At 40.6% G+C, this 11403-nt stretch overlaps 1 protein-coding gene across 1 annotated transcript; it reads left to right on the top strand.

The window, feature by feature from the left end:
• Positions 1-2852: 2852 nt before the first annotated feature.
• On the top strand, positions 2853-11247 carry praf2 (PRA1 domain family, member 2). The gene is made up of 3 exons (XM_041777690.1): positions 2853-3042; positions 8025-8242; positions 8409-11247. Exons 1-3 carry the CDS (start codon positions 2864-2866, stop codon positions 8546-8548), a joined length of 537 nt encoding a protein of 178 aa, XP_041633624.1. The 5' UTR covers positions 2853-2863; the 3' UTR covers positions 8549-11247.
• The last annotated feature ends 156 nt before the right edge of the window (positions 11248-11403 follow it).

The raw sequence follows: 11403 nt of genomic DNA, 5'->3' as shown, positions 1-11403 counted from the left end.
AAACGTCGTCACAGATTTTACTACTTTGATATTTTTCATTACAAAAAAATAAAATCTCTGATCATTTCACAAGCAGCAAAATCAAAAAGAGACAAACCTTTAAGCAAAAAATGTAACCTGACCGATCCATCCATCCATTTTCTAAACAGCTTATCCTGTTCGGGGTCACGAGGGGGGGTCTGGAGCCTATCCCAGCTGTCATTGGGCAAGAGACGGGGTACACCCTGGACTGGTCGCCAGTCAGTCGCAGGGCTGACATCTAGAGACAGACAACCAGGAACGCTCACACCTACGGGCAATTTAGAGTCACCAATTAACCTAACGAGCATGTTTTTGGTGGTGGGAGGAGGCCGGAGTACCTGAAGAGAACCCACCTGTGCACGGAGAGAAACTCTGCACAGAAAGGCCAGGAGGCGAACCAGGGACCTTCTTACCGTGAGGCAACAGTGCTAACCCCTGCACCACAGTGCAGCCCTGCCAGTGTTATCAACATTTTTAAAACTTACAAACTTTTCTAGATTCCAAGTTTTTAAAACAGTAACATTTCTTTCCATGGATGGTTGGCTAAATCAATTTAAAAGTGCATTTTTCTTAAAGGACAGTCGTGCATGAGGACTTCAAAATTTGCAGGAAAAACTCCTGCACACCGTCTGAACTGTGCAAAAATGTTGGCCACTGCAGTACCACCAGGGCGACCGCTTACCAGCAAACAAAGTAGGCCAGTGCTCGGGGTCCCGGGGCCAGCAGGGCCCCTAAAAGGCTGGCAAAACTTCAAACCAAAGCAGAAGGTACCATGAGCAAAATCTGCAACGACAGGAACCCAAAAGTACTTCCTGTTCGTTTTGGTATCAGCCTGTTCAAAGGCAAAACACACTAGACTCCAGAAGACCATGAGGACCAAGGAATACTATGAAACATCACTGTGGCAGTGACTTTTATTGTGGGCCCTTTTTTGATCTACACTGATCCAGAACTATATCTCACAGAACCAGTTTGGATTATCTGGTGCTAATATGGTGTTAAAATGCACCAGAATACAGGAAATGGCATCTACTTCATTGAAAATGTTTGGGGGAAGACCCCCAGACCCCCTAGGGATTTATTTATTTACTTCTGTGTTCCTCACAGTCCAGCGTTGAATCTCCACAGTCCTTATGGATACTGATCCTCACTACAAACTGACTTGAGTAGTCTGTCTAGTTAGTCTGTTTTAAGGCTATATAATGTGCCATTTATAGAACATATAAACATGTCTGAAGTGCCCTCAAAAACACGCCAAACTTAGCGCCCTCTTCAGTGGCGAGAACACGCTGGATGTGCCCTTATTTTTCTTTTCGCCCCTGCCCTTGAAAAGTCTGTGCACGCCACTGCTGATCCCACAGAAACTAAAATCCTCCTTCTAAACAGACGCTCAGGTCTCAGGAGGTTAAATCACATCCCATAACTTTGTTTCTGACTAAAGAGGGCAGAAATATTAAATTCATCTGTATTTGGCCACACCAGAATTTATGAACTTTCTAATGAAAAAAGTTAATAAAACTTCATAAACATGGGCGGGGGGGTACTGATGACCACCACCAACCTTTGGAAGCCTGCAATGATAGTGTTTTATTTATTTATTTATTATTTATTCTTATCATTAATTAGTGTCATTATTGAATCAAAAGCAACAGACAAAAACTTGTATCAAATAGAGTGAAATAAAATGCTCAAATGCTCCATCCTCAAAACTGTCCAAATGGTATAGCCCAGCGCTGTGAAATAATGCAAGAAAATTAATTTAAACATTGTAAATAATATTGCTCATAAATCCAGAAATTATGGTTCAAAAATACATTTAAATGCATAAATATTTTTAAAAAATCATGCAACATTTGTTGCTTGGCTAGCCGGTTAAGGGGGGCCCTGTGTGATATTCTTTCTGGGGGGCCAAAATCCCTAGCCACGCCCCTGCACGTAAAACACCAAATTCTGACATTTGACATAACCAGTTTGAAGTCTGCGACAGAGTATTAGGGCCATAAATAAAAGAATAAAAAAACATTTTTTGATATTATGAGAAAAAATTTGTAATATTACGAGAATAAAGTATTACAATAAAGAAAGTATGCCGTTAAAATGAGCAATGTTGAGCATCTAGTGAAGCTATACTTTAGTATCAGTTTCACAAATAAGGAAATACTTCATCTTTTAGCACATCAGCATCAAATTATTATCAGAATCAGGTCAATACTCCGTCGTAGATCTGCGGCAGCGCGGCAGACTGTCTCTCTTGTAATATTTTATTCTCGTAATATTAAGACTTTTTTCTGGTAATGTCAAAAAAGTATTCTTTGATTTTTTTTTCTCTTCGTGTGGCCCTGATACTCTGTCGTAGAAGTCCTATGACGGCATGTATCTGTAGATTTTATTTAATTTTTTATCCTGAAATAACTAATTATTTTGAGTTTTTCCTCATGATCACATGCAACTAGCTTACTATCAGCCGTTTATTCTTAAAATAACACCGGAAATATGAAAAGATCTAAAGGAAACAACCAGAAATGAGTTTATTTGTTCTACTGCTGATTCAAGAAAACAAAAAGTATGAGTCATGTCCATTTTGGGCTTCCATAGTTCAGGAAAGAGTCAAACTGTTTAAATTATATCCAAATAAAGTTGTATTTGTTTAAAATAAAGTAAATATTTAACAGTAAAACCCAGCAGTGCTGGTTTTAAGATCATTATAGTGAGTTATTTTAACTTATGAGAGGTTGAAAGCGCGTTCTCGACGCTCGTTCTCGAGTGACCCTCCCCTTTACGTCCTCCGTGTTTCTCGCCGCGGTGCATGCTGGGAGAGCTAGTTCTTTCTCCTGGTGTAAAGATGGCAGACGTGCAGCCGCCTCCCCTCCGCACCCTGGATGACTTCCTCCTCAGCTCGGCTCGGTTCGCGGTGCCGGACTTTAGGGACCTGGACCGGTGGAACAACCGGATCATCAACAACCTGCTGTACTACCAGAGCAACTATTTCCTGAGCGCCCTGCTGCTGCTGCTGCTGGTGGGGTGAGAGACAGTCAGCGTGACTGGCGTGGTCAGCTCTCTCTCTCTCTCTCTCTCTCTCTCTACAGTAAACTTTAATTCTCCTCTTTTTTCCTTCTGTAGAGTTTTTGATCATTTTACTGTATTTTCCGATCAGCTGTCAGTCTGAGTCTTCTCCAGTGAGCACGGCTTTATATGAGACATCTAAACAAAAACTCCTCTCCATAGGCTGACATTCAGGATCCCCAGGGCTCTGATAATTACCCTGCAATCATGACTTTGCTGCTGCTGAGAACTGTTGGTCCTCAGGCGTCCATACTGAAGTTCACCAGCCTATAGAGGAGGGTCAAGAGCAAACATGACCAATGATGGAAGGAGGAATAAAGTCTGAGATTACAGGCTACAGTTAGTCCAGGTGTTCAGGAAAACAGTTCCAAAGTTGACTCTGTTTCTACAATAAAACCACTAAAATATTGAATTAAATGTAGATTTACTCCAAGAGAAAGTTAAAGGACCTAAAAGTGGGTCGTGAAGTTTAAGTCGGGTCCAAATTTGTCCTGTGGCAAAAACTACAGAAGCCCTAGGCAGACAAACATCCAAACATGTTATTTGCTGGATGTTATTAGACCGATGAGAAGTCAGTTTTAGTTGTTTTTGTGAGATTTTGACTGTTTTATCTCCTGTCCTGAGCATAGCAGCGCTGTTTCATGGTCATGTCTAATCGTTTTTAGAAAAAACAAACAAACAAACAAAAGAAAAAACAGTTTGTTGTGACCACGGTGATATGTGCTGTGGGAAGGCAAATTCAGCATGTAAACCTTACAGCTGTCACTGCACACCTGGGCAGGTAACCACAGCGAGGGAGGGAAGGGAGTCACAGGTGAGACAGTTTTTCGACTGCGTGGTTAAGTCGGAGGATTTTTTTCAGTGGGCTCTTTCTGATATCGAGCTCATTTTTAAAGCAAAACAGAACGGCTGATCTTTGGTAGTTTTTTTTTTTAACCCTCTGGTTTCCCTACAAACTGCTGCCTCATTTTCCTTCTAGTGTGCAAAAATGCACAGGGGGGTTATTACTGTAAATAAAAAAGTTATATTAGTTTATTTTTAATTGTTTAATTTTTTTCTTGTTTCATCAACTTGTGCCATTAACAAAAATACCAAATACTCAGTTATTATCATATCTTTTAACCCTTTAACTGCCGTGTTTGTAATGTAAACAAACATTTTTTGATGAAAAAAAAAACACAAATGGATTTTTTTTTTAAGATACTACACTGAAAGTGAATAACTTATTTATGGATGATTGCAGCCTGGCATATGTCATTGATTAGAAGCAACATTGGTTAAAATGCATTATTAGTTTTTTGTGAGGTCATTTATTCTAAAATACTCACATTTTTCACCCTTCTGTGCGAAAAATGCACACCTTTAAATCATGTTATAAATATCATACATTTTAAAATAGTTTTACTGCTATTGAATTATATTTTTCTCATTTAAGGTCAGCCCTAATCATAAATGTCAAATACTCATTCATTTTAATTTTTGTAAATTTTTGTTTCATTGATGATGTCACTGCATTTTTAGATGCAGAATACACAAAAAATGTTTTTTTTTGCAGGTTACTACATGAAAATTAGATAAGTTATTTTTTGATTATTGCACAGACACACTCACAGACTCACACACTGATCTGCACTGAAACAAACCCTCAGAGAGTTAGTGAGAAGGGGAGCAGAGGGCAGTATAACACTGAAATCTGGTGGAAAAAAACATCTATTTCCTGCCCTCGCCCATATATGGTAAAAGTGACATCACAGGGTAAAAAAATGCTCCAGGTGCAAAGGTAAAGCCCCAACTCTCAAATGAAGCCCAGAAACCAGAAAATGCATGATTCATGCCTTAATGGTGTATGGATCAAAAGAAGTGGTTTGAATGGGTTTCAATGGGGACTTTTTGCACACCAGGGATATTAACGCCATAAAAAAAGGTTTACTTCATTTATGTGGGGCTGATTGTTGTGGCTGGGACAGATTTTGAAAATTGTGCAAAAATGCAAAAAAATGCAAAAAAAAAAAAAAAAAAAATACGACACATGATAATATTAATTGTGAAAGAGGATGAAGTTTAAAAAAAAATCAACTAAGTGTGCATTTTTGGCACGAGGGGTACCAGAGGGTTGATATAATGAATTATGAAGTGTTAAACATTAGACATCTAGGATTCTCACAGGAAATGGAATGAAAACATTTTTACATGCATGTCCTCCCCGGGCTTCCGTAAGGATGAGCCTTTAAACATGTTTGTTTTCTCCTGTTAGAAGTTTTTTCCATTAAAGTAGGAATCACTGATTTTAGTTTGTCATGGCTGATACCAATACGATTATTATGAGTAACGCCATCAATCACCAATACTGAGAACCATTCTGAGTAATGATAATTTACAGTAAAATGAGCCTTTAGTACTATTACATGTCTGAAATGTAGATTTCCAACAGCAGTTATTAATTCTGCTCTTCCTGCTGTTATTTATGTGTGGTTGTTCTGCAGCAAACAGGAACACATTCCAGCCTCTCCTCTGCTGAGGCAGGTAAAAAAGCAGCATAACCCCAGAGCAGAGCAGGCGTAATGACAATGAAAACACTGATGGAGTCAGAAGAATGAAGGAGGAGCTGGGGTGGAGGAGTGTTGCAGAGGGAGCAGCAGAGTAGCAGGCTAGAGCAGTTTAAATATGGCAGCATGGGTGTGATTAGCCTGTAGCATGCTTAGAGCTAATCAGCTGGCTGTCAGCTGATGCAGGATTGTTTGAGATCTGCTGATCTCACTGATACAGCTGTGCTTGACTCCATGGTCTGCCTGAACTATAAGCTCAGTTTCTAGCCTCCTAAGACAAGCTAACGATTAAGGATCATCCCTAATATTTAGTGTCATTAATTCCAGAAACTTCTGTTTATTGAAGACCTTTTGGTAGCAGGCTGCAGCAGTATTCTGTTGTTTCATTATGTTTATACTTTTTTTGTAATGTTTTTATAAATATAAAATGCAACCTAAGTAAGCATGGGAATCTGAATACGTCTGAGAAGACGTGCTAAAGGGAAGTTCTCATGTTCCCAGTGAAGATGAAATTTATTTGTTGCATTTGTTTCACTTTTGTACCAAAATGTACCGAACCATAGACTTCAGACCTGAGGTACGTAGGCTGCAGACCATGAACCAGTTCATCAAATCTACCTGTCCACTGAGGTGCATCTTCCTCATCCTCTTCTCTCACCGTGGTGCTACGAGTGTAAATATAGTTCTCAGTTCATCTAAAATAAAAGTTAAAATGTCAAAATGTCCATCAGATGCAAATCTGAGCTGTCTTCTCTAGGGTCATCCTGAATCCTGATTTTCAGAGTTTAAAATGATTTTTAGGCTGTAAATAAAGAAAGTGAGTGCACCGTTCACAGGCTGAACTCTTTGCAGACAGGTTAATATTCATTTTAATCCTGTGAGTACTGTTAGAGTAAAACCAAAGAATACACCTGTGTCTTTCCTCTCAGGTGAATGTGTCTTTCCTCTCAGGCAAATGTGTCTTTCCTCTCAGGTGAATGTGTCTTTCCTCTCAGGCAAATGTGTCTTTCCTCTCAGGTGAATGTGTCTTTCCTCTCAGGCAAATGTGTCTTTCCTCTCAGGTGAATGTGTCTTTCCTCTCAGGCAAATGTGTCTTTCCTCTCAGGTGAATGTGTCTTTCCTCTCAGGTGAATCTGTCTTTCCTCTCAGGTGAATGTGTCTTTCTCAGGTGAATGTGTCTTTCCTCTCAGGTAAATGTGTCTTTCCTCTCAGGTGAATGTGTCTTTCCTCTCAGGTGAATGTGTCTTTCCTCTCAGGTGAATCTGTCTTTCCTCTCAGGTGAATGTGTCTTTCTCAGGTGAATGTGTCTTTCCTCTCAGGTAAATGTGTCTTTCCTCTCAGGTGAATCTGTCTTTCCTCTCAGGTGAATGTGTCTTTCTCAGGTGAATGTGTCTTTCCTCTCAGGTAAATGTGTCTTTCCTCTCAGGCAAATGTGTCTTTCCTCTCAGGTGAATGTGTCTTTCCTCTCAGGTGAATGTGTCTTTCCTCTCAGGTAAATGTGTCTTTCCTCTCAGGTGAATGTGTCTTTCCTCTCAGGTGAATGTGTCTTTCCTCTCAGGTGAATGTGTCTTTCCTCTCAGGCAAATGTGTCTTTCCTCTCAGGTGAATGTGTCTTTCCTCTCAGGCAAATGTGTCTTTCCTCTCAGGTGAATGTGTCTTTCCTCTCAGGCAAATGTGTCTTTCCTCTCAGGCAAATGTGTCTTTCCTCTCAGGCGAATGTGTCTTTCCTCTCGGGTGAATGTGTCTTTCCTCTCGGGTGAATGTGTCTTTCCTCTCGGGTGAATGTGTCTTTCCTCTCGGGTGAATGTGTCTTTCCTCTCCAGTGAATGTGTCTTTCCTCTCAGGTAAATGTGTCTTTCCTCTCAGGTGAATGTGTCTTTCCTCTCAGGTGAATGTGTCTTTCCTCTCAGGTGAATGTGTCTTTCCTCTCAGGTGAATGTGTCTTTCCTCTCAGGTGAATGTGTCTTTCCTCTCAGGTGAATGTGTCTTTCCTCTCGGGTGAATGTGTCTTTCCTCTCGGGTGAATGTGTCTTTCCTCTCGGGTGAATGTGTCTTTCCTCTCGGGTGAATGTGTCTTTCCTCTCAGGTGAATGTGTCTTTCCTCTCAGGTGAATGTGTCTTTCCTCTCAGGTGAATGTGTCTTTCCTCTCGGGTGAATGTGTCTTTCCTCTCGGGTGAATGTGTCTTTCCTCTCAGGTAAATGTGTCTTTCCTCTCAGGTGAATGTGTCTTTCCTCTCAGGTGAATGTGTCTTTCCTCTCAGGTGAATGTGTCTTTCCTCTCAGGTGAATGTGTCTTTCCTCTCGGGTGAATGTGTCTTTCCTCTCAGGTGAATGTGTCTTTCCTCTCGGGTGAATCTGTCTTTCCTCTCAGGTAAATGTGTCTCTCCTCTCAGGTATTTCCAGCCCTTCCAGATGTTTGTTGGAGCGATCGTGGTCACCTTGTGCTTCCTTGGTTTTGTCTGGGCCGCTGAGAACCAAGCTCCTATACGCCGTTTCCGTAGAAACCACCCTGCTGCCGCCATGTTGGCCATTCTCCTGGGCAGTTACCTCTTCATATCGGTGCTGGGGGGCGTGGCCGTGTTCCTGTTTGGGATAGCCTTCCCTATACTAAGTAAGACACGCACGCTGCTTTAGAAGATGCTGCAGATGTTTTTGTGCAACTTAAACAGTATTTGCATTTTTTATGTGCTTGTTTATTCCGTGTGCAAATGTTTCATGATATAGATGCCTCTACATATTAAAGCTGACTAACCAACATTTATTCCATCTCCTCTCAGTGGTTCTGGTCCACGCCTCGATGAGGCTACGCAGCCTGAAGAACAAACTGGAGAACAAACTGGAGAGCATCGGGCTGAAGAGGACGCCGATGGGACTGCTGTTAGAGGCTCTGGGACAAGAACAGGAAGCTGGATCGTAGAAAGGAAGAGGAGGAGGAGGAGGAGGAGGTGTGGAAGGGAGGGGGGAGGAATTAGTGCCATCTGATGGAAGGAAATGGGTATGAGTGGAAAAAGAGAGGGTTTCTGCAGGAAGAGAAGAGATTTAAAGCAAAATGAAGTAGGAAGAAAAAGTCAGGGACAAAAAAAGGAGATTTGAAGTGCTAAAAACATTTAACATGAAGTCAACAGTGAAGGAAGTGAGAGTTGGAACAGAAGATCACATCATTGCTGATCTGTTTTCCCCAAAACTTGCACTTTAAAGCACATTTTTCTAACTTAAACACATGTATGCTCCAAGACTGCGCCATCACAGCCACATAAACATTCACAATCAGCCGTTAGAATAAATGGAATTATAAAGGCAGAAGAAGAACAGACATGCTCCACAAAGCGAGCTCTACATACTGCTTTAAGCTCCAGTTAGAGATACGGAGGATCATGAAGCAGCTTATCTCTGAACTCTTCCTGCTCCAGACTCTGAGTGCGCTCACATAAAAGGGCGTTTAGGGTCTTCTGATGCTTTGTCATCCCTAAAAAAGAAAGATGATTGGCTGATCTACAGATTGCATAATGAGCAGAAGATGGATGCATTGCTGAAGGAGTGCCAGAACAATTATACGATGCATTAGCAGCTTTTCAGTCAGGACGACTTTGTAAACAGACTTGATTAGTGGTTATAAATATTTTTCTTCATTAGCCTTTATTAGTTATACATATCACCGTTATTTATATTTGGCTGAGCCTACAGGAAAGGACAGTCTGAGGCAGCAGGAGCAGACATCATGAAGGAGGAGCTGGGGTGGAGGAGGGTTGCAAAAAGTGGTTAGCAGAGGGAGCAGCAAAGCTTAGCCAGGCTGGAGCAGTTTAAATATGGCAGTATGGGTGCGATTAGCCAATCGCATGCTTAGTGTGAATCAACTGGCCGTCAGCTGATGAGGGCTGTGCGTGAGATCTCACTTACAGGGCAGTGCTTGACTTTGTGGCCTACCTGTTCTAACGCTATACACTCAATTTATATCCGTTTTGGGCATTCAGATACCAAATCCTTCGTGCTGTGTAGACACACCTGTACTGACAACAGATATCTGACAGCTCAGACTGCATACAGGACGGTTTGGGATGTCTTCAACTGGATTGGATCAGTTGTGTGAATAACTAAGGCCTACTATCTGGCAATAATGGAGGAAAAAACAACCACAACATCCCCAGCTTCATCAACATTCCAGCCTCTGCCTTTATAGATGATGCCATCCTTTTTAGCCTATAAAACATTCCATCCTTGCCTTTTGCATACAGGCCAGCCAATGCCACCAGTAGTTGTCATTCCAAACCAGGACCCTACCAGATTTGTTGGCTAGATGGTAGATCAGCAAGTCCTTTAAAATGTATGACAACACGATGGAGAAAAGCTGTTAAAGAGGCACCGCTAGTCTCTTAGCTCTGGCTAGATGGCTCCCATTCATTCCGATCAGCATGGACATGATTCAGGATTTAAATGTGGGTTTATAAGACAACGGGAATACCATTGCAGTTTTCTTAAAAAAAAAGAATAAATTCATCACAACTAAGTACAAAGTTGCATGATCTTTTCCCTTCTCAGTAGTAAACAGTATAGTCTCTTCTCCCAGGCTTTGCAGATAAAATCTGCCATAAAAAGGCTCCTTTCTTGAAGAAAAACTCAAGTTTTTTGCAGTCATCCAATAATAAAAGTCAGCCTTCCATTCCAGGCTTTATAAAGTGTTTATATTATTTTAGTGTTTCACTAAAATAGACTCAGATAAAGGAGGTTAATGCAGCAGAAAACGTGTTCAAAGAGACGTTTATCCCCCACATAATCCAGTATTTCAAATGGGATTTAAACCTTTTTTTCTGAGTCTTTTCAGGAACTAAATGAAGTATAATTTTATTTACAGCTTGTATTTTTGTTGTTTTCTTTAAGAACAGAAGGAAAAGACTCAGCATGGCTGAGGAATATTTAAAAACACTAGTGATAGTGGAGGAATGAGTTTGTAAAGTTGAGCAGAATGAAGGTTTTTGACAAACTGAAAGCCATTTGAACGCTTGGAAGCTGCCTGTTTAACCCTTTACTGTACTGCTTTGTTTAAGCCAAGCATAAAGACATGGGGATCTGTTTTTAATATGTGGTACCTACCTCTGCAGCATTTATTTTCATTCATCTGAGGGTTTCAAAGAAACATTCCTCCTCTGTATTACAGCTTTTATAAACTCTTTGCTAAAGTTTTCCTTCAGTGTAACACCACTTCCTGTCCAGATCGTTCACTATGATGCAGAAAATGCTGACTTGTGTTTTTACAGAAGTATTAAACGTACATGTAGGGCTGTTTTTGTTTTATTCTATGTGCCATTGAAAGCTTGATATTTGCCTTGTATGCATTTATTTAAGACATGTAGCTGATGTATTTAAACCTGGAGCAGTTTGCTCGGCTCTGTCCCTAAAACTCCTGAAAAACATTCAGTATAAACCGTTTTATTTCTTTCTAAAGGTGTGGACTCTGAATGTTCTGACTCACCCACGCATCTTTGACTGTCTTAAGATTTATTTAAGATTTTATAAATAAAGAAAGATTGCAGAGCTGCAGGGTGTTTTGGCTTTTTATTGATCTACTTTTCTGCCTGTTTGGATCAAATACTTGGGACTTAAAAACAAACACTGAGCAAAAGTCTGAAAATGTACCGTAAATAAACATGCGCAGCATCATTTTTCTGTCCTGATCAATTCTTTCACAGTATTGATAATCTGCAGATACAAAGGACCTCTTTAATACCTAAAACAGGGTGAAAACACAGATTTCTGCTATTAAACAAGCGTTAACAT

Source organism: Cheilinus undulatus, linkage group 21, assembly GCF_018320785.1.
Source record: "Cheilinus undulatus linkage group 21, ASM1832078v1, whole genome shotgun sequence".
Lineage (NCBI taxonomy): Eukaryota > Metazoa > Chordata > Actinopteri > Labriformes > Labridae > Cheilinus > Cheilinus undulatus.
This window is presented reverse-complemented; position numbering and strand designations above follow the sequence as displayed.

Coding starts and splice junctions, on each gene's coding strand:
- praf2 (XM_041777690.1), top strand. CDS start 2,864: ATGGCAGACGTGCAGCCGCCTCCCCTCCGCACCCTGGATGACTTCCTC. Junction 3,043..8,024: donor CTGCTGCTGCTGCTGGTGGG/GTGAGAGACAGT, acceptor CTCTCCTCTCAG/GTATTTCCAGCCCTTCCAGA. Junction 8,243..8,408: donor GATAGCCTTCCCTATACTAA/GTAAGACACGCA, acceptor ATCTCCTCTCAG/TGGTTCTGGTCCACGCCTCG.